Source organism: Spermophilus citellus, assembly GCF_964194105.1.
Source record: "Spermophilus citellus genome assembly, chromosome: 6".
Lineage (NCBI taxonomy): Eukaryota > Metazoa > Chordata > Mammalia > Rodentia > Sciuridae > Spermophilus > Spermophilus citellus.
Window position 1 is genome coordinate 160677473 of NC_138187.1, and position 23702 is coordinate 160701174.

Genomic DNA, 23702 nt, shown 5'->3' on the forward strand with positions numbered 1-23702 from the left:
TATTCCATCTCCCTCCTTATTTATTTTCCCATTCCCCACCCAGCCTCTTATATGTAATTTTGTATAGCAATGAGGGTCTCCCTTCATTTCCATGCAATTTTCCTCATCTCTCCCTTTCCCTCCCATCTCATGTCACTGATTAATGTTACTCTTTTCTTCCTACTCTTCCTCCCTGCTCTGTTCATATTTGCTCTCATTATATCAAAGAAGACATTTGGCACTTGTTTTTTAGGGATTGGCTAGCTTCACTAAGCATAATCTGCTCTAGTGCTGTCCATTTCCCTGCAAATTCTATGATTTTGTCATTTTTTATTGCTGCATAGTACTCCATTGTGTATAGATGCCACATTTTTTTTATCCATTCATCTACTGAGGGGCATCTGGGTTGGTTCCACAGTCTAGCAATTGTGAATTGTGCTGCTATGAACATCGATGTGGCAGTATCCCTGTAGCATGCTCTTTTAAGGTCTTCAGGGAATAGTCCAAGAAGGGCAATAGCAGGGTCAAATGGTGGTTCCATTCCCATCTTTCCCAGGAATCTCCAAACTGCTTTCCAAATTGGCCGCACCAATTTGCAGTCCCACCAGCAATGTACAAGTGTACCCTTTTCTCCACATCCTCTCCAGCACTTGTTGTTGTTTGACTTCATAGTGGCTGCCAATCTTACTGGAGTGAAATGGTATCTTAGGGTGGTTTTGATTTGCATTTCTCTGACTGCTAGAGAAGTCTTTTCTTTTCTAAGGCCTAATGGTTTATCTTTATCCCAATAACATACTGCCTTGATTACTGTAGCTTCACAGAATAGTGAGTTTTGAAATAAGGGAAGGTCAGAATTCCAAATTAGTTATTTTCTTTTCCCCTTCGGAATTGTTTTGGCAACTTAGGTCTGCGGCATTCCTGGACTTTAGAATCCACTTGTAGTTTCTTAGAAAGACTGTGGGGGAATTTGGTTAGTATCGCACTGAGGACTGACATTACGGCGATGCCGAGTCTCAGCCCAGGTCTGGAACAGCTCGAATTTGCTCTTTAACTTCTATGCTTTGTGGTTCTTAGTGTATAGATCTTACCTAGCTTATGCCAGATGTATTTGGAGTATTCATAATTTTGGATGTTTTCATAAAATGACAGTTTAAAAAATTTCAGTTTCTTATCGTTTATTGTTAGTATATGTAAATGCAATCAAGTATCCTATGTTCATATATGAATACACTGCAGTGAAACTCCATATCATGTACAACCACAAGAATGGGATTCTAATTAAAATAAATTATACTCCATACATGTGTAATATGGCAAAATATGTCACATATATCTAAAAAGAATAAGTAAAAAATCAATAATAATAATAATAAAGAAATGCAATCATTTGTGCTGAGAGCCATAGCCGAGTCCGAATGATGCATGGCATTTTTGCCAGTACGGAGTGGTTGAGAGGTGAAGCCAGCAGGCCTTTGGGATGATGATGGTTATGTTGAGCTGTGTATGTTAGACCCCTGCTGTCTGCCTAGGCCTGCTGCTTTGGAGTTCTCGCTGCTTTGGAGTTCTCGCTACTTTGGAGTTCTCGTGGGGATTCCCGGAGAGTTCCCATTGGTTGGGGAAGTGCCTGAGGAGGGATATTTCCGGTTGCTGCCTCCGGGAGGAGCCACGTGGCGTTCGGGATAGTTCCCGGGGAGCGTGTGTGGAGTGTGCTGGTGGAGTTCAGAAATAAAGTTTGTTCCTGCTTCAGTGGCTTGTGATTTGTGCCTAGCCAGACTGCGGCACATTTGTTTTTGTATTTTTAAGTAGATTTCTCAATGATTTCTATATAGACAATCATGCTAAGAGTCAGGAGTTTCACTTCTCCCATCCAGTCTGGATGTCCTTTATTTCCTCTTCTTGCCTGTGTCTGGCTAGAAGCTCCAGTATATTACTGAACAGGAGTAGGGAGGGCAGTCTGTCCCTCTTTCCCGATCTTAGGAACACAGCATTCTGTCCTTCACTGTTTGGTAAGATATTAGCTGTAGGTTCTTTAATGACACGCTTTATCAAGTTAGGATATTTCTTCTTATTCTTATTTGCTAAGAGTTTTTTCATCAGGAGTGGATGTTAGCTTTTGTCAGATGTTTTTCTGCATCTATCAAGATGATCATACATGGTTTTTCACTCTTAGTTCATTAATATGGTGAATTGTACCGAATGTTAAACCAACATTGTATTCCTGAAATAAATCCTACATGTCATGATATATTACCCATTCTGTGTACTGGATTATATGTTGTATCTATTAAGAATTTGTGTGTATATATTTAAGAGAAATATTGATCATATTGATCTGCATTTTAGTTTTTTTGTAATGTCTGTCTTGCTTTGGTATCAGGGGATGATGCTCTCTTCAATGAGTGGGAGAGGGATGTGTTTTTTAATTCTCTGGTAGAGTTTGCATATGATTGGCAGTGTTGCTTCTTACATGTTCAGTGGATTTTCCTAGTGGAACTCCCCGTGGGTTTTCTTTTTGCTTTGCAGCACTGGGGATGGAACCCAGGGCCTTGCGCATGTAAGGCAAGCGCTCTGCCACTGGGCCACACTGCCAGTCCTCTTTCAAGCAATTTCTTATTCATTTTGTCTAAGTTGTTATATTGTTATAAACCTTTATATTGATTTATTGTCAAATACTAATTATTGTGGAAAAGGCACTGGTTGATATGCTATATGACAGGATAAAATACTTTTACAAAGCTTACTACACTTCCTCCAATGGAAAAATCTGTTTATACCAATCAACTTCCCCTCCTTCTCCTCCTCTCAAACATTCCCATACTTCAGTTCAGCATGTGACAAGCCTTTTAAAAGAATAGATTCTCCTCAGAAACAGAGCAGCTGGGTATTTCCTGTTTTATTTCCACTTTGGTTCAAATGCCCATCTGTAGGAAGGGAAGGAGGGGCTACCTGGTGATTGATTGTGTGTCTCAGTGTCTTATTTGGGGATTAAAGTCCTGGGCTGAACTCTGAGACCCAGAGGACCTTATCATGAATACAATGTGAGCCAGACAGCCAGAAGGAACAGCGGGAATGAAAGCATTTTAAGCAAATTGTAGAAGTGATGGGGCTGCTGAGCTTCGCTGACGGCTCTTGTCCTGGTTGGCCTCAGCGTCCGGTTCCACTGGGTCAGGATGGCATTTCTGGCCCCCTCCCACTTCCCTGGTCCCATCAGTCGAAACTGGTAGGGACTGCAGGGGCCAAAGAAGACCTCCAGGGCCAGCCGGGGATCAGTCAGGAAGAGCCACGGTATGTCAGGCTTGGTCCCTATGAAGGAGCCCAGCTCATCCATGTAAGTGATATAATCTGTCTGCAAAGTGTGGCTCTGGCCAAACCTGAGGAGGGAAAAGAACGTGCCTGAGTAGGAGTCACAGCTGCCAACAGAAGCATGAATCTTTATTTTTTTTCTCGGAATAATAACGTTTTGGCCAGCACCTCTAGTTATGCCCCTCAGCCCAATCTTTTCCTACAAATTTGAAGTTATTTTTTTATTTTTTATTTTTGGATAAGTGAGTTTTTTCTTTCATTTTTCTCCCTAATCTCTATCTGAGTTTGATATAGTTTTCTTTTATCTCTGACCACATGGCCTGGAACAAACTGACCCCCTGGTTCAAGGTGGATGATTAACTTAATTCACTGTGGTTTGCAGTATTGGAGATTGAATATACGTACCAGGCCAGCGTTCTACCACAGAGCTATGTCCCCAGCCCAACTGAGGTTACTCTTTAACACAATTATTCTTTATACAATTTTGCATAGAATCCGCCCCAATGTTTGATTTTTATATTGGCCTGTGAACAATTTAATATTGCTGTCATTTATTAATGTACATTGTTTCATACTTTTAGTTGGAGTGTGGCCTCATCCTTAAGGAAACTGGAAGAGTAGTTGGTCATTTAAGTAATAAGATTGACATTTAGGCCTTCATTTCCTTCCTCTTTTTTCGTGTTGGCCTCTAAAGGAAAGGATATCAAGCTGCAGGAATCGTAGCACACTGGATCGCCTGCCTCCGTGACTCCTAGGAGAACCTCATGAGGTCACGTGGGAGGTTGTATTCCCTCTGAGGATTCCATTTCTTCTCTAGGCCCTGAGCAGGAACCCATTTTGGGGCATTAGAGGACTAATGTATCAGAGGCTTGAAAGAGGAAGAAACTTCCCACACAGTTGTATATGTGCCCCTTACCTAATTATCCTTTCAACAGATTTTTGATACATCATTTGAAAAATGTCTTCTGTTATAGAAGTAATGAACATGAAAAGTCCACTTAAGTATCTGACGTCTAGACATTTACAGGACTTTCTACAATTCTCATTGATGTTATGCTTGAAAACACATTTGGATGAATCTGAAGCCAAACTCTGTTGGAAGAAAACGCTAGGGCAGGGAAGTTCAACCCAAGATTTTACTTGGCTTTCTTATTCCAGCAAACTAGAAGCCACTGCACAATTTCCAACTAACTAACTTGCTGGCAGACAGGGCTGATGGAGTAGGAGCGTTTGGGGAATGCTGGGGAGTCATTTCTCAGCAGCAGCAGCAGCAGCAGCAGCACTATTCTGATTTGAGCTGGATATTCCTTTGGTTGGTGGATTGTGCCTGACATTATAGGATGGTCAGCAGCATCTCAGACTCTAACTGTAAAGGCCAGTCGTAAGCCCTCCCTGCTTGCAGTGACCAGATTTTACCAAATGTTCCCTGGAGAGCAAAATTGTTCCTATCAGAGAATCTTTGTTCCAGAGTTAAATAGAGGTTTAGTGACTGATTACCCATCTGATACAGTTGATTATAGAAGGTTTTCAAAAAACATGAACTCTGACGGGTGACAAATTACAGACCGATGGTGCTTTGCTATGTGCAGAGGCAACTTTGGGACTCTGTCATCAGCCAGGGCCAGCACTCACCACTTTAGTTTCTTCCCCATTTTCTCATCGATGTCACCCATCATTTCATTTGTGGTTGGTAGGGTACATGAGTCTGAAAAAGAAATGAAGAGAGAAATATTGAAAAGACAAAGAAATCAGGAGTATGCAATGACACATGAGGGAATTCATCCAGTACTTATGAAATGTTTGTGTTAAGAAGAGCTGTTTTGGGTGCCTTTAGCAGACTAAGGGTTCACAAAGACCCGAGAAGTTATGAACTTTCTCAGGGAACGGCAAAGCAGCCGTGGCGGGAGACAGTGATGGCAGAGATATTGGAGCTCCAAATCATCCAGTCTCCCATTCCCACAGGGTCAAGGAGGGCCTGTTCCTCAACATGCCTCAGGAGCACCTCATGCATGTAATAGCTTTGGGTTTCTTCAGATTTCCTGTTTGTATCCTCTTACTAAAAGTTTTCCCAAGGAACAATCTGCTAAACTGCATTCAAAAGCACATCAAGAAAATGATACACCGTGATCAAGTGGGTTTCAGCATAAGCAGATCAATCAATGTAATTCACCGTTTATATGGAATTAAGGACAAGAATCATGTGATCATCTCCTTAGATACAGAAAAGGCCTTTGGTTAAATCCAGCACCCATTCATGTTAAAAATGCCGGAGAAGCTAGGGATAGAAGGAACCTCAGCATATAAAGGCCATTTGTGATGAACTCAAAGCCAATGTCATACTGAATGCAGAACAACTGATAACATTTCCTCTAAAATCAGGAATAAGACAAGGCTATCAACTCTCACCACTTCCATTCAATAGCCAGAGAAATCAGGCAAAAGAAGAAAATTAACGGGATACAAAAAGGAAAAAAAGAAGTTAAACTATTTTTGTTTGCTGATTAACTGAGCTTACTTGTGGAAGACCCCAAAAACTTCACCAGAAGACTTCAAGAGCTGATAAATGAATTCAGCAAAATAATCAGATAAAAGCTCAACACCCATAAATCAAAGGCTTTTCTATACTCCAACAGTGATTCTGCTGAAGAGAGATCAGAAAAACCCATCCCATTCACAATAACCTTAAAAAGTACTTGAGAATTAATATCTAACCAAGGAGGTGAAAGATCTCTGTGATGAAACTTACAGAACACAGAAACAAGAAATTGAAGAAGACCTTCGAAGATGGAAAGACCTCCCATGTTCTTGGATGGGCACAATTAATATTGTCAAAATGGCCATACTACCAAAAGCAATATAGAGATTCAGTGCAATCCACATCAAAATACTAATGATATTCTTCACACAACTAGAAAAAGTAGGTCCTTAAATTCCCTTGGAAAAATCAGAGACCCAGAATAGCCAAAGCCGGCAAGAAGAATGATCACAAGTCATCATAACACCTGATCTCAAATTATGCTACAGAGGTGTAGTAGCAAAACCAGCATGGTATTGGCATCAAAATGGCATGAAGAGCAAATGGAACAGAATCGAAAGCAGAGACAAACCGCATACTTACAGCCATCTGACAAAGGTGCCCAAAATATTTGTTGGAGAACCTTTTTAACAAATGGTGCTGGGAAAACTGATCAGCCCTATGTGGAAGAGTGAAATGAGATAGCTCTCTCTCTCACCCTGCACCACAGAAGTCAAACCCACGTGGGTCAAAGACTTAGGACTTGGGCCAGAAACCTCGCAACTGCTGTGAGAAAACACAGGGCGCCCATCATATTGGGGTTGGCACTGACTTCCTAAACAAGACCCCTGAAGCTCAGGGAATAAAACCAAGAAAAGAAACAAAGTGCTAAAACCATTCATTCTAAGGCTCATGGTAGCTAAACAAGACAGTGGGAGGAAGTGTGGGCTTCAACGTAAGCCCACAGCCACAGAGGATGTTTTAAGGGAAAGCAGGTGAATTTTAGGTTTTTGCAAATTTTACTACCTCTATGGAGCCTTCTTCTGACTGATGACTGTAGCTCATTTGTAACACCAGAGGAAAGTCAGTACGACATTTGCAGACAGGAGCACGCCCTGGGCATTGTGAGCACCTTACCTCTGCCTAGTGGCACCCTATAGCCATCATTTACTGTATGCTCCACTAGAAAGTAAAGGGGTCAGAATCTGGGTCTTCTCTCTCTGATGTTGTGTCCTAAGTATAAGGTAGAGCCCGACACACAGTAGGTTTTCAATAAATATTTGCTAAATGAATAAAATGACGCCTTTTGTTTTGTGCAGATTTCCTAGGTTTATACCTATATCCTGTCTTCCCATAAACCCAAGGCTCTGGGCACTGCTGTGCCTTTCAAGAGACAGGGACAATAGAAGGATTTTACAGAGGAGGACCTATAGAAGAGATTTCATGGCAGCATTCATTTAAATAATCATCCCTCATGGTGCATTTGAAATAGGAATGTATGTATCCACAATATTTATAGAAAGCATAAATGTACAAACAATCTATAATTGCAATAGTTTCTTCATTCCTTATAAGTTTTTATGAACATTGTTAGGCAGGTTGTATTTACATTGACCAAGATTCTTGAATCCTTGAATAAAAGGACATGTTCAATATTAGTGTTAATCTAGTCACTGGAGTAATTAAATCCATATATTTGAGACTTTCTCCATGTAATTCTCATATTCTTGATCTCCTCACATAAGAATTCTTGCAGCCCCTGGAGATCCTGGGGTCTAGAACCAAGGAAGGGGCGGGGGAGAAGACTGTCACAGAGTCAGAGTGATACTGTGATAGTGACACCAGCTGATGTTCACCAGCTCTCCAGCGTGCCCCAGTGCCCACCAGGCCCTCCTCGCCTTTGCCACGCACCTGTCATTGCACTGACCCCATGCTGTCCTCTCTTATGTGAACCCTTGCAAAGGCTGCTCAGTTCCCTGTGAGAAGGTCAGGCTGCTTTTTAATAGCCTTTCTTGCCCCTGGTGATCTAGCACCTCCCTTCCTCCCTTGCTACTCCCCTCCTCTGCGTTATATTCCCTTACACCAAATGCTTCTGCTCCCTCACACATGCAATGTCATTCTTCACCTTGGTGTCTTTCCTCATGCTGTTCCATGGAGTCACTGGCCAGCTTCCCTCCCCAGAAGACCCCACAGCTTCCCCTGTTGTGGCATCCCCCCACGTCCCATATGAACTTCTGTGAAGTCAAGGAGCACCTGCTTATCTTACCCCGTTGGATTTCTAGCACAGTACCTGGCATACAGGAGGTGCTCCATAAATGCTCATTGACTAAAAGAATGAAATACAGATGGCCCACCTACTTGCAAACACTTTCGCAGCCCAGCGGGCCTGTAGGTCAGCTGTGGGGATGGCAGCCCCCAGGGACTGGACCAGGCCAATCACAGCCAAGGTCGACTGCTCCAGCTGAGGCGGGAAGATGCCTTTGTACAAGGTGACCTCGTTGTTCCTGCTTTTGATGATGGAGTCGTCAAGGAAGGGGTAGGCATAACCATAGCCTGTGGCGAAGATGACAGAGTCGATGGCCTCAAACACCGTCCCGTCCTCAAACACGGCAGAGGTCTCTGTGAACTTCTTTACCCCAGGCTTTATGGACACGGTGCCACACAGGATGCGGGACGGGAGCTCATCATTGAACACAGGCTCTTTCCTCAGGGGACTGCAGAAACGAGAGGCAAACAGCCTTGCTGTGAAACACCTCCTTTCCAAGCAACAGCTGAAGTCATGTTTAAAGCATGCATGTCTGCACTAAGGAAAGAAAACATAAAGAACGTGTGTGATGGTCCAGTCACTAGCTTTATGATTAGTGGTTGATTAGCGATTTTGTGAATAGTTACCTGTTACTATTTAATAAAGCCACTGTGACATTTTTAAATGAATAAATTAATGTTTATAAGGCATGAAAAATTCCTTATAACCAGTAGAAAAGAGATCTGATATGCATTCATTTGACACATTTTTATTACAAATTTAATGCATATTAGATATGCTCAATAACTTCAAGACCATTGTCTGTGAGAGCTATGATTCTCAGCTCAAGCTAGCCACCTAGAGAACTATTTTTAAATGTTGGAGAGTGATATTGGCCAAATTCTAGTGTTATATTGTGTGCATGTATGAATATGTCACAATTAATCCCATCAATACGTACAACTGTAATGCACCAATAAAAAATGTGGAAAAAATGTTAAAAAATACTTCATTTCCAAGAAATATCTGCAGCTGCTTACAGCACTGTTACCAAATTTGATCCGCTAACCATTAGCATGAAGGTCACAGAAGTCTCTTGGGAAGTTCCCTTCTTACATCTGTGACAATTCTTAAGATGTTGTTGGAGCTTCCTTTTTTGACCCTTGAAACTTGAGCCTTCTCTTACGGGTGCTTTTACGACTTGGCGATTCACTAGATAGAATAAAACCACTTCTAGACATAATAAAGTGCTTAAGAGTGTAGACACCGAAGCCACATGGCCCAAGGGCGTGACAGCTCCGACTTTTCCGGTTGTTGCTTCTATTTGTTTTCTTATGTGTACAAAGGGGAGAATCCTAGTATCTTCTTCATAGGGTTCTTGTGAGAACTAAATGAACAATTATCTAGAGAGCACTTTGAACTGCACCCGGCACATGCCTGCACAATTACTGTAAGTGAATCATTATTACAATTTTAAGGTCTTGTGTAGGGAAGATTTTAAAGATGTGTGGTAAGTGTTTTATTGCCATGTTTGGTTTTCTTCCTTCAGCTCTGGTCACAAAACAAAAAATAACAACTTAGATACTGTGCTTTGGTTGCCAAAATTCTAGGAATGATATTTTTTATGACAACATATTTCATGTTGACTTAAGTTTCCTTCAGGGATTCTGGAATTTCCTCTAAGTATCTCATATACCAAGAAACTGTTTAAATGTTAAAATTTATCTCTGTGTATTTCCACAGTTTTCCACCTCTGTAACTCTGTAACCTCTTTTTTCCTTACACACACAAAAAAAAAAAAAAAAAAAAGAAAGAAAGAAAAAAGAAAAAAAGAAAGGAGGTCACAGCAAAGCCTGTTTTTGGTTCTGTTCTCCTTCACCTCCAGCAAAGGCGGAGTGATAAGGGTACCCGGAATCTCTTCTGGGAGGGAGCTTTGTTCTCAGAATGAATGGATTTCCAAAACTGAGTATTAACTGTCTAAATGGAGAAGCCAACATATAGTTTGCAGTTACTTTTATAGGACAAAATATATTAACCAGCTCAAGCTTTGGAATGCCTTTTGTGTTAAACGTATCTATTTTAAAGGTGTAAAGTCAACATTAATTTTTCACGAGGGATATAGCAGTCAGTGAGACGGGGTAGGATAAATGCTTTGGATCAGGGTTTCATTCCTAAACCTGTTGCTTGATTTACAGTTCCTCCTCATTTTTCCTTAACTGGTGTCTCTACACGCAGTGGAACTTTTTGGCCCACATGGCCAGCAGGTGAAATTTCTTAGTGAAGCCTTTCTTTTCTTACCCACTTAAAAGTCCCCCTCACCCCCCACCATACTGATCTTTCTAATCAGAAGGCCTTCCTCATTAGTGAGTATCGGGCTTTTTCTCCAGAAGAAGTAAATAAATGAACCTTAGTAATTTTACAGGTCACATCGGCACTATGGACCTTCATTGTGAAGCCAGATTTAAAGTTAGGTAGTCAGTGTAGTTAGGTAAATCGGGTCTAATACCGAGTGAAATCTAAAATGGAGGCCATGCTGGGAATGACTCAGGGAAAACACAGGACAATTCATGGAATGTTGACGAAGTCCCGAAAAGGCCCTAGGCCAAAGTCCACCTCAAAGAAGTATTAATGAACAGCCCCCAACAGATTTGGAGATAGCCCATCCCAGAGGAGTGATAAGCCCATCCCAAAAGTCCTCCCTGCCCTTTTGGTCCACCTGTGTCCCACCCCTCGGGCTCTCCAACCTACATTTCATCACCAAACCTATAAAAAGGGGAACACATTTGCCCACCAACTGGATTCCACCTCTTGGGTCCCCTTCTTCCTCCGGGAGAAGTCTTTTCTGCTGTCCTTTAATAAACTTCTAATTTCTCCTCTGACCTTGCCTCGGCGTGCTTCTTTGGTGTTATTCTTCAACATCGGGGAAGCAAGGACTCGTCACCGGTCAACAGCGGTAACAATTGCTTTATAGGTGCCCTGTCTCCTGACTGCCTCGCAAAACTGTGCAGTTGCCAGGGGTGGAGGAAGCGTCCACCTTTGCTCTGAGATTTCCTACTGGTAGAGACATGTTGATTGACACTATTCTGTTAAATGTGCCTGAGAAGCGCATCAGAATCCTTGAGGCTAAGAGCCAATATTTGTAATGCTCTATGGCTTACAAAATCATTTTTATCTTTCTTATCCTATGGAACATGACAAGAGTCTTGGGAAGCAGATGTTATTGATAACCTCATTCGCCCATAAGCATGGACAAGAGAGTCTTAAAAAAAAGTTTGTTCTGCCCTCCACGCCCTATGCTATGGCTTGTAGCTACTCTGAATCCTGCTCTTCAGAGGATTAGCTGCCTGGTCCACGCCCATTCGGATTCATCTGCATACATTTCTCCCAACTGGTCTCTACAAGGTTTCCAACCCATACATGATCATCCAGTCTTTTGTGTCACCTGTGCAGTTTTTAATTTAATCCCACCCGACTCAATGAGACAATGACAGTGGGGTCGAGAGAGAAAGAATTCGGTTAACTAGTGCCCTGCTTTTTGAAAGATAAAATATATACTATTTGTAGTACCGATTTAAAGGCACCAGGCCATAGTTCTCATGCTTAAACCACGTGTTCATCTTCTTGACGTATAACCAGTCAGAGACAAATGATGGAAGGATATTCCGGAGAAAGGAGGCAAAGCGGGTAACATACACCATGTCCCAAGGGTAGCCGTCATCCCAAACCCGGCTCATGACCCAGGAACCACTTCTGGTGCTGATAATGACCTGGAAGGGAAAGGCAACACAGATTTCAGTATCACTTTGTAAGAAATAAGCAAATATGACTCAATTTCTCTGGACACTTCTACATATGTCCCTCAATATTTAGATAGGAACACCTTCTGCTATGGTTTAGAAATTAGGTCTCTCCCCAAAGCTCATGTGGGAGGCAATGCAAGAAATTTCAGAGGTTATGAGAGCCTTAACCTAATCAGTGCATAAATCCACGGGTAGGGATTAATTGGATGGTAACTCAGCAGGTAGGATGTGGCTGGTGGAGGGGGGTCATGGGGGCGTGCCCTTGGGGTTGATATTTTGCTTGTGGTGAGGGGAGCTGTCTCTGCTTCCTGGTTGTCATATCCTGAGCTGCTTTCCTCTGCCACACTGTCCACCATGATGTTGTACCTCACCTCAGGCCAAGAGCGACAGAATTGGCTCCTTATGGACTGAGACCTCTGAAACCATGAGCACCAAATAAACTTGTCCTCCTCTAAAATGGTTCTGGTCAGGTCTTCTGGTCACATAAGAAAACCACAAACAACAAACCAACAAAAATATCCAAACCAAACCAAACCAAAATAAAACTGACTGAAACCTTTCAAAGGCGAGGGTCTGGATGAAAAAAGTCCATAATTGAAAGTAGGTGGAGGCAGGATCCCTTCTCCCTGCCCAGAGGGCTGGTGATAGTGTTGACAGGATGAGAACCTGCCTCTTGGAACAGGAAGTATTCAGCTATGGCACGTTTACTCCTACCTACTCATGGACCAAGACGGGGGTCTGGGAGCCCCAGGAGGGTGGGTGGTAGAAGGAGGCGGGCTGAAGGGAAAGGTGCAGCTGAATCTCTACATGAAACGAGGCCACGGAGACACCATGGAGTAATTCTGTTCTCTGTGCCCAGTGTCCTTCCCTTGTGTCCTTCCCCCGTCCTCCCCTTGCACCTCCCCCAGGAGTCCTGGGCTTTCTAACAAAGGCGAGTCTGGCCTCTGGTCTGTTCTACCCTCCTTGTGACAACTTGAGGGGATTTTTAGCTTTAAAACACTTTAGATTTTATTTACATCCATTTAAGAGTTTATTTATTGAGTACTTGTCTCCTTAAAAATACACTGGGTTTCTTCAGGGCCAGTCAAGCGTGGGTCAGCTGGTCCCGTGCAGCTCGGCCTGGGGGTAGGTGCCTTTCATGGTGCGGCTGTGGCCACACTTGTCCCACTGGGAGACTAACCCTGCCTTTCATGATGGTCCACGCGTGTCTCGTGCCCTGTCCACCCCTCCTCTCCCGGCCTTGAAGTCAGGAACTGCTCTAACTACGCCTGTCTTTTTAGCATAACAGAGTTCGGACCCATAATAAGGACCCAATATTTACTGAACACTGGTTGTCACGAAGGAATAAGCGGTCGCCAAAACCAAACCGTGTGCCTGTCCCAGAACTTCAGAACAGAGGCGGTACCTTTCTTGTGGTAGGTGCTGGGAAATAGTGTGACAAATAATACAGATAGGGCCTGATTAGGAACCGACTGATGGGGAGGCGATCAGAACATAAAATTAACACAGAAACCTGCATAGACACACTTACTCATGTAATTATGCCTGGACACTCACCTCAGGTCTCAACAGAAGGAACTTTCTTCCCGGCCCGGGCCACATTACCTTTCTGCCCGTGCAGATGTGTCAGGGCCTCCTTGACTTAAAGGGCGCATCAGCAGGTGGTATGACATGGCGGACACCATCGTCAGGGCCCAGGCTGTTGATTTAGTGTGTGTTCTTCCCCAAACCCATTAGGTCACGTACCTGTGCAGCCAGGCGACTGAGCTCAACAGCAATGTCGGATCCCGAGTTCCCCAGGCCGATCACAAGGACCCTCTTCCCCTTGAAGGCTTCTGGGCCCTTGTAATCTCAGCTGTGGAGGTAGTTGCCTTGTAACTGCTCTAGGCCTAGGTGCAACGGGGAGGGGTTTGAGTGATTTTTGGAAATTGTGAAGACTCCGTTTTTTACTATTTTTTTTAAAAGCCTATTATCAGCCTTAATTTTAAAAATTCCCTAACTGACGTTCCTTCCCCATTTAGTTCTTGACACTAAGCCCACAAATAATCACCTCTGGTGTCTTAACATCTCAAGGTGTTAGAATTTCTGTTTTGGACAATCATATAATAGTAGTTAATGCGTATGCAGTGCTTACTGTGGGCTGGATCCTCTGCTAAGTGCTTGTCATGTTTTTAACAATCGACTCTGGATAACAGCCCTGAATGGTCAGCATTGATATCTCTATTTTAAGAGGTGAAGAAATTGGGGACCAAGAGCTTCAGTGGTCAGGCGCTGGAGCAATAGGGAGTGAAGCCCAGGAGTTCTGACCGCACACAACTAACTGCTGCATCTACTGCCCACTAACATCCACAGTTGGGTCTTCCATTTTTCATGAACTTTCACACTTTTTTTGTCCTGTGGACCTCATGCCTGGAAATGGGACTGTATCTTTGAGGGCACTGTGTTCCTTTTGCAGAGAAGGAAAGAAGAGTAGTAGAGGGGGCAGAGAGGCTGTGACATTTGCCACTTTGGGACGGCCCAGGAGTGTGCCTCTATACACACCCCACAAGCACACACACACTCCCAAACCACTGGGATTACAAAAATCAATCTGCAAAGTGTGGAGGAAGATGAATTTAGAGTCTTAGGGGTTTTCCTATAAATAAGAAAATGTGCCTTTCTTTAAATTATTTGCTAGCTGGACTCTACTTTTTTGAATGCGCTCCACTCTGAGACCCCTTGTGTCATCAGAACTTCTATTGAGTGGTCACTGTCTGTGAAATAAGAGCTCGTGTCTGTCCGACCTCTGACTTGAACATCTTTGACTCTCCTAACCCAGGAGTTTATGTTTAGCCTATCGTCAGACTGAAATGGTTTTCCTTCTGAAATCTCTGGTAACTTAAGAACAATTAGGTCCCATCTACTGAAAGATCTGTTGTCAACCCTGACGTTTGCATATGAGCCCCAGATTATTACACATTTTTTTCATACTTACCAGGAAAAGAATCCGTTGGCAGATTGGGGTACACGTGATGTCCTGAGCAAATCATCACAGCGTCAAAAACAGTAGATTCCTGCTTCCCGTCCTTCTCAGTAACAACCGTCCATTGGCCAGTGACTAGGAAGCCAGGACATTTCTTGACACTGGTAACCAGAGTCTTAAAGAAAACCAGAAACGTTCCTTTTATTTATAATTTTTATGTTTTTTTTTCTTTCTTTCTTTCTTGCAGTATTTTCTGTGGAAGAAATCATTGTTGTGAGCTTTCCTGGCCATTGGGAAATGTATGGAAAGATTAAGATAGGAGTCAAGGCAAATCTTCAGTGAGTCTTCAGATTGCATAAGGAACATCACCCCTGGTATTTCTGTCTTTCTGACACCTCATTAGTTGATTGGGGATAACTGACATCGAGCCTTTTGTGACTGGTGCCTTGGAACAATCCAGGCGATGCTCACGCCACCCCTTGACGTGGCTTCCTGCCCTCCCTGGCTGGCATCTGCGTGCTACAGATGGTGTGTTCCCGTGGACGCAGAGGCTCTCCCTTGGAAACAGGAGCAACTCCCACAGGCTGAGCTCACGTGCATCACCGTGGACTCCTTCCTGCCATCCCGGAGGGCTACCTGCTGTGTTTTTATGATGATCTACTTACATTTTCTCCCAAATTGGTTTCCATTTTGCATTTCTTTGAAGATGACATGAACCTGCCAGCCACCCGGCTACACACCCACGGCGTGTTCTGTGTGGTATTTCTTCATTCTCCTCTGAAGCCAAACAAACCCTTATCTCAAATCTCACTCTTGTTCTCTTGGTTTTCCTGACTCTAACGTGGCCTTGGGTCCAGTTCTGATAACCCCGTGCACAGGTTGCTGCAAGGGTCTCTAAGGAGCCTGTCTTCCGTCCTCTGATCGCCACGGGCCTGCTCATCACAATGGTCTTTCTAAAGATCACATTGATTCTGTCTCCTGCTCAAAATTATTTCAGTTACTTCACAGGATCCATTTTACACATCTAGTGCCATAATTAAAAGTCCACATGATTTTGTTCCAATTTACTTTTTTAGCCTTATTTTCCAATAGTCCCACTTTGCTAGTGGCTTCCCCACTATCTATTCCCCTCCTCCCTTACCAACTGAACCCTGGTTTTGTTTGGAGTGACCCAATAACCAGCAAAGGGATACACTTCTCAGGCTCTGAAATGTAAGCAGACAGCGCTGGATAGACTCTCCAGGGGAGTCTGTGAAGGGCGCTGATTCAGCTAGAGAACATTCTTTTGCCCCTCATCCCCTCCTCTTTTTCCTTCCCTAGAAGATGGTTGTGATGACTTGAGTTCCAGCAGCTGTTTTGGGTGGTGAGGTGCCTTGATGATATAACTTCATGCTAAAATGGTGAAGACCTTGATAGCTGTGGTGGGATGGACCCAACCCAGGTTTGATTTACATGGCTGCACAGTCACCCTCATTGTTTTTAAAGCCACGGAACATGCAGCTTTACTGATGTATGTGGCTAAACCTCTCCTAACTGATCTGATCTCCCTCTGGGCCAACTTGGTTTGCTCACTCTTCTCTGTATAAGTGGGTCACTTTCCCCTCCATAATTTCAGTCATGTCACTCACTAACCCAACACCTACCAACTAAAATTTTATTTTTTTTAGAAAAGTTCCTTCCTCAAAGTGTATCTTTCTTATTTTTTGGTACTTGGGGTTGAACCCAGAAATGCTTTACTACTGAGCCACATTCCCAGTAAACTTTTTTTATTTTTCATTTTGAGGCAGGGTCTCACTAAATTGATTAGAGCCTTGCTTAGTTGCTGGGGCTGGCCTTGAACTTGTGATCCTCCTGCCTCAGCCTCCTCTGTCACTGGGATTACAGGTGTGCACCACCATGCCCAGCCCCAAAGTACACTCTTGCTTTATGATCTCCATAGTGTTATTTTCTTTATGAACTATGGACAGCTCTTTAAACTTTCCTCTTTTGATTCAAATTGTCACTTAAACCTTACGTTGTCACTTACTCTAAATGTTCACATTTACATATTTGTTTTGATCCGAGTTTATTCAGGGCTGAGTCTCTGGCTGTTCTTTTGGACACACAACATACAGCACAGTGCAGACCCCATGTTGGGAACTTCATTAATGTCTAAAGTGAGGCACCTCGGGCATTTGGAATATCATAAATAAGTGAAACGAATGAGTGCAACGAGTAAATGAGTGGAATGAAATGACAACTAGAAAGTTTTATTTTAGCTGTGTGTTTGGAACTACTCCAGGTAAATTCTTACGTAAATAGGACCCCAACCCATAATTTTGCTGATTATTTTGCCCATTCTCTGTGTGTGCACTGAACAGTTGTAATTGAGGCCAAGGGTTTCAAATAAGCATAAAACATCCTCATCACAGAAACAGCACTTCGTGTCATCGCCTTTATGACTCTTCAAGGAGAAATGCAGTGAGCCAGGGGGTGAAGGATGGCCCTGACTCTGTCAGACCCTAAGTTGTACCTGTTCAAAGTGTTAGAATTCCTAGCCCAAGCCACACTCCCCTGAGTCACAGCTCATTGACATTGAACCCACAGAATTTGAAATACGGGCTAGAGAAGTTTGGGTTATTTCCCAAACATCAGAGCCTGTGGGTGGGAAGGGCAGTCTTATGGGATCTCAGCCTCCAGCGTTTTCTAAGGTGTTTTGGAAGCTCTAGGAGACTAGTGGGGGATGAGCCTGAGAGCAAAAACCCCAGTGAGTGTTTTATCATCTGAACCAACAGCTGGTTGGAGAGGTTGGGAGCACTAAGCTCTGCTTTCCACGGCAGATGCCCCCTTCTCCAGCCTGTACCCCACGTGAACAGCAGCCGTGCAAGTCCCAAGGACCCACCTCAAACCGTATGTGTCCTAGGAGGCTCTTGGCGTGAGCGAAGGCCCTGAGGTACTCCTGGAGCTTGCTGTGGTGCATGTAGTTGGGGTAGTCGTCGGGGTACGGGAAGTCTGGGAAGCACATCATCTCTTTGGAAGAGTTGGTGAAGACGGACCGGTAAATGCTGGCTCTGCCTTCCTCTGCGTGCTCCTAGGAACAGCAACCAGGCTTTAAGAGGTGGCCAAAGAGGGTGTTCCCCTGAGAATATTCCACTCTTATTTGACTACAGCCTTTTGAATATGAAAAAAAAAAAAAGCAAAAGTTAAAAGTTCTCTGTGAGACGTGGGCTGGAAGCCTGCACCCAGAGCCTGGCACAGAACCCGGCCGTCTTCCACGTGAACCTTCCTATCCCGATTGCCCCAAGGTCAGCTCCGCTCTTGGAGTCCCTTAGTCTCTTCCTCTTCTGATCTTGCACCACGGTGTTCTGGTCTCAGGCTTATGTTAAGAAACAACATCAAAACAATCCAAAGGAGGCTGTGGCTCTTGGCCTGTTTGGTTGCTGCACGGACATCCAGCGGGGACTTCAATGGCCCCAGAACCCCATACTGAGGTGGCTCGTCAGCTCTGATATGATGGGTCCCCGGGAGGACGGGTGCCTCAGAACAGGTTCCTGGTCCCACCACCAGAGTTTCAGATCTCGTGCGCCTGAGGCAGGGCCTGGGGGGGTGGGGCGTCTAAGGTTCCAGGAGCAGCTCCTGTTGCTGGCCCAGGAAGCGCAGTCTGAGAACCCTACAGTCAGTGGACTCTGTCCTGGAAGACGTCTTGAACTCACCAGTTGTTGGTATTCCCTCTTCCCCAAAGAAGCACAGGAAGCCAGAGGCCTTACAACTCAGGTTAAATCTTGGTACTCCATTTTAAAGCCATTGTGTCATTGAAGCGTGGCTTCATGTTGAGAGACAGTCTAAAGCTCAACTGGAAATAAACGTTTCCTCTCTGTGGCAAGGACAGGGTAGAAGTGTACGCGGTGTACTGCCCCGAGAACCCATGAGAAGGCTGGCAGCCTCCAAGGCTTGTGGAACTCTTGTGCAATGGGGGAGGGGGCTCCCCCCTGTGGTCTGTCTTCTCCCACCCCAGCTAACTAACCCCTGGGCGAGGAGACACACTGCTGGAAAGGGGCGAGGCGGGTGTCTCTGGGGGCCGGGGGCTGCCTGTGTCTCTTCTCAAGTTGAAAACACAAGCTTCCTCCACTGCGGTTGCTGTGTGTCTCAGACCGTCTACTTTGAAATTTTGTAGAGTTGGGAAAAAGGCACAAAGTCTCCTGGCCCAGGGCTCGGGTCTGAGTGCGTCCTGGTTGCTCTCGGATAGTGTCTTCCACCCTTGGCTGGGAGAAGAGGGGGGACGAGGCCTCAGATGCCCCTGGACAGGCGGGAGGGCGGAGCCCTGGGCTGGGGACGGGGACTCCAGGACTCTGCTCTGGGAAACAGAGGTGAAAAGTCTGGGATTATTTTCATCTTGAATGACTCTCTGTTCCTATCCCTTGACCCCAGCCAATCTTAACACAGAGAAAAAAAAAAAAAAAAAACATTTGGAATTTACCCTCAAAAACTGTTCTTCAAACAGAGGAAAAGAAAACATGTTATATAACCACAATGCTCCAGGGCCCGCATCTCGTTATTTCAGCACGTGGAGAGGCCTGAGCCAGTGGGCAGGCACAGGCTGCCTCTGCCTCTTCTGGGACGCCTTGTCCTGGACCAGAGGTCCACGCCGCTGCCGGGACCTTATCACTGCCGGCCTCGGAATCTGTGTTCTTCCCTCCTCGTCCTAGGACATAAGGACTCAGGGCAAGGTCAGGGGCTGACTCTCCAGCACTCTGGCCTGCTTTTCCCCCTTACTGCATCTCTGTCCACCTGTCCTGCCTCCTTGCGCTTGCTTCCCTCCCCTCTCACCAGTACTGAGTCTCCTCCACCTCCACCTGCTGCCTTTACGCTGTACCCAAGTCTTCATTCTGCTATTTTAACCCTGGTTTTCTCTCTGCTTTTATGATACAGGCTCCCTGGTGCAGCGATAGCCTGACAACACCCTGCACGTAGTGTACTTAGCCCACATTGGTTGAGTGGATAAATTAATCAGTGGGAAAAAATGTCCACATAGTCCAGTTCTATTGTTTTTCTTTTTGCGATCAAAATGACACTAATCCATTGCACATTGGACAATGTCTTATTGCAGTAACGATAAAACCTTTTGAGGCCCTGAGGCCCTATATGGGGTGTCTGAAACTTAAAACTTTCTCACATTCAGGTTGTTAGTGTTTAAACCCCACGTGGTTTCCATTTCTCAGAAAAGCACCTAGTGAAAAGTTCTGAGTTATCAGGTTTCTGTCTTTCCTCACACCTTGTGTGAGGTTTGCAGGATAAAAGCTTATATAACACATTTTAAAAGATCCCTGTTGAAACAGATGTTGTGCCAACACAACTTTCCTCAGAAAAGAAAGAAGGGGTGGGGTGCGTTGAGGAGGCTAAAGTTTCAGGTATTTGGATGCGTTCACATCCCCACTAGGCCTCTGAGTAGGATTTTGCATTTACAGTGGGTCACACGAGTCTGATTCTGCATCTTACTGATGTCACTTACTGCTCCCATAAACTTCCTGATCTGCTGGCAGCAGTAACATGTGGGTTCTTCCCTGGATGCAGGAGTTTACGCCTTCTCTGTGCCTTTCAGGGACTGTTGATGCCCTGGGGTACTGGGGCTGGCTCACCTGATGACTGCCACTGAGTAGGAACGGCTCTCTCTGGAATCCCATCTCACAGTGGTCCTTTACTTCCTGAGGACATCCTTCAAGGCTCAGGAATTGTCTTTGGACCCACTAAGATTTCCCTAGTCCACTTCTAAAATGTCAAGGCCTTTGCCTGTTGACAGTCTCCCGGGTTATCTTGTTGTTATAAAGCTCAATCATCTTTTATTGGAAATTCTTAGGGCCAAATCTATTTTGAAATGTGTACATTTTGGGGTTTTGCCCCCTAACACTCCTGGTGAAATCCTGGGTTTCAACCTGTAATTTAATGTATTAAAATGTCTGCCATGTCACACAAAGTGAGCCTTAGTCTCAACGGCAATTCAACTTGTGCATTTGGACCTAATGACTTTATATATATATATATTATATATATTTATATTTATTTTATATTTATATTATATTTATATATATATTTATTTTAGTTGTAGTCGGACACAATACCTTTATTTTATTTACTTATTTTTATGTGGTGCTGAGGATCGAACCCAGGGCCCTGCGAGTGCTAGGTGAGAGCTCTATCCCTGAACCACAACCCCAGCCCTGGACCTAACGACTTTCAATAAATGTTTTGCCAGTTAAATGAGTTTTGCCCATTGGCTTCCAAAGAACTGTGGCCTTATATTATGGCTTGCTTCCTCCAGTGGATGGGACCTTTAGTAGACGGGTCATGCCACATATTTACATCTCATTCCTGGCGCAAACCCTGCCAGAAGAGAGCCTCCTTCGGCATTTAGACGTTATTGAAGAGATGGTAGAGAGCCACTTCATGATTTAGTTTAAGAAAATTAAGCAAATGCAAATGTGAGAGAATGGGATTTTTGAAAAAAAATTAACTCTTGATTATTCTGTAATGGAAAACAAAATTAGGGACCTTGTGTAATACTTTTGATTTAATAGGAACAAAGATGTAAAGCAACAATAAATAAATAAATAAAGACAAAAGCCACACACCTTTTGAGATGAATACAGACGTGTTTTGAATTAGCACTGATCAATTCTATCCAAGGAGTCCATTGATGCAGGTTGGACAATAACTAGCAATGGAAGATGGTTATAGGACAAAGGATGTGGGTTTAATGTCTTCAAGCCAAACACAAACAAACCATCCACATTCAGTCACAGTCACAATGGGAGAGTCAGGACACAAAGGCTAGAAGCCTCTCCAAACCTGGCTTTTGAAATCCATGTCATTTCTACAAATGATCAAATAGCAAAGACCACCATTTTTCTCTCTGGGTTTGGAATCAATAGATAACCAATAGCCACTTACATAATCAGCATTTATAATCACTTGTATCTCATCATAGATGTACATTAATCATAGACTCATATTCTGTTAGAAATGGGAAGCTCATTAGAGGGAACCTATCTTCCAACTTCTCTTTTTAACAAATGAGTATTCAAGGTCCAGAAAGGAAAACAACTTGCCTAGGAAAACCTAAGGGCTGAGACTAGAACTCAGGCCTTCTGGTCTCAGTTCAGATTTGTTTATCTTTTTTTTTTTTTCACCTGATTCTTAACCTTTAAGAGAAGTGATTGACAGAAGCCTTTCAGCGACCTGGGAAGGAGGTAGCGTGTTTTTATCTCATTGCTGACACCTGCACCCTCTGTATCCTGGAGGGCTAGATCCCACCATGGCGGGCGATGCCTGATGAGTGGAGAAGTCATAGTCTTGCTGCTTTGAAGTAGTTTTGAGTGGTCAGATGTTAGTGTGACAGGAGAGGTAAGATTTTACTTTCCAGATCGGGGGCTTCTGTGGTCTGCTGTCTGGCTCTGAATTAGAACTAATCAGATTTGTTCTGCACTGGGAACCCGTCCCCTTCCCCTGGTGTCCCAGAGATGTGCCACTCACCGAGAACTTCCACAGCCCTCCAATGTCATCGCTCCTCTCAAAGCAGGTGGGCTCCAGCCCCTCCTCCAGGCAGCACCGAATGGCGGCCAAGCCACTGACGCCAGCTCCAACGATGGCCACCCTCTTGGCCATGGTCGCCTGTAGCAGAGTCTGGAAAGGACTTCTTCAGAAGAGTGTGAGTTGACAGGGTTTCTCAGTGAAAAGGTTTGCGTGTCAGGATCCTCACCTTAGCACAAGAAGGCATAGAGGCACGTTTACAGTCGATGCTCATTATTTGTCCCATTTTACTATAATAAGATAACGAAATTTGGCATCTCCTGATTATTCAGTATGCCAAAAGTATAGCCATCAGTGAATGTTACGCAGGAAGATCACCAATCCTGTGCTCTCAATTGCAAAGGAAGCTTTGATACCTTGAATTCAAAATTACTTCTTCAAGGTTTAGAGCTAACAAATGAAGGGGTCAGAACTAGGTGTGAACCTACACAAAATCCTCTATGCCAGATCCCCTCCACGCACAACGAATGCCTGACTGAAAGAGGCCTCACCTCCTGATCAGCCTCCTTCCCTCCCGGAGGACCAGCGGTTGTCTAGATGTGGAAGGGATGGCTTTTAACAATGTCTTTTGATGGAAAAACTGAGAAAAGGGGGAGGAGTTATTGCTCTTAAAGTAAAAATTCCTCTTTCTTTGTATTCTTCATTGTGTGGAGTCCTGGTGAAATCTGGTGGAGAAGGACTGAGAATGGCAGTAATGAGAGGAGAACAGGGAGGGGAGGGGAGCAAAGGAAGAAAAGGCTGGGGGAGGGCTGAGCGAGGCCCCTAGTCCTGGTTCCAAAGGGCCAAACAGTGACCAATGTGCTCCCCAGAGCTGTAAGGTAAATCCCTGGGAGATTAAGGGAACAATGACGATTATTTATTTTTGCTTTGAAACTATAGTATGTATAAACAAACTCGATGCACCTGGGCTAGTTTTGTTGCACCAACGGGGCTCAGATTTCTGGAAACATAGGAAGGTCTGAATGTGAGGAGCCGAGCTAACTCTTGTAGGTGATGAGTTTGTAAAACTGGAGATGCAAAGGACAGAATTGCAGAGCCACTGAATCTCATCTCTGGCTGCCACCTCTTTCCATCCCTGCCGTCCCCCCCTCATCTTCCTCCCCACCTGCCTCCCTTCCGCCATTCCTTCTACTTTGGCAAGTGCCTACCACATGTCAAGCATTTCAACAGGGTCTTAGGGGCTCCGGGGCCAGCAGACGGAGTTTCCACCTGGAACATTCCAAGAGACAGAGAAGGTTCGTGTGACAGTGAGCTGGGTTCAGTGCAGCCAGGACTCAGGAAGGAGCATCTAAATCCGCCTGGGAGAAGAATAAGAATGAACGACTTTAAGAGAAA

The 23702-nt window shown here is 44.3% G+C and overlaps 1 protein-coding gene across 1 annotated transcript; it reads right to left on the reverse strand.

The window, feature by feature from the left end:
* Window positions 1-3004: 3004 nt before the first annotated feature.
* LOC308651205 (putative dimethylaniline monooxygenase [N-oxide-forming] 6) lies at window positions 3005-22442 on the reverse strand (the record flags this gene model as incomplete). Its single annotated transcript, XM_081298156.1, is given in 9 exon segments — window positions 3005-3350; window positions 4915-4987; window positions 8156-8511; window positions 11610-11809; window positions 13589-13693; window positions 13697-13731; window positions 14817-14979; window positions 17686-17874; window positions 22311-22442. Coding segments are annotated over 9 exon segments (1599 nt in total).
* Window positions 22443-23702: the final 1260 nt, after the last annotated feature.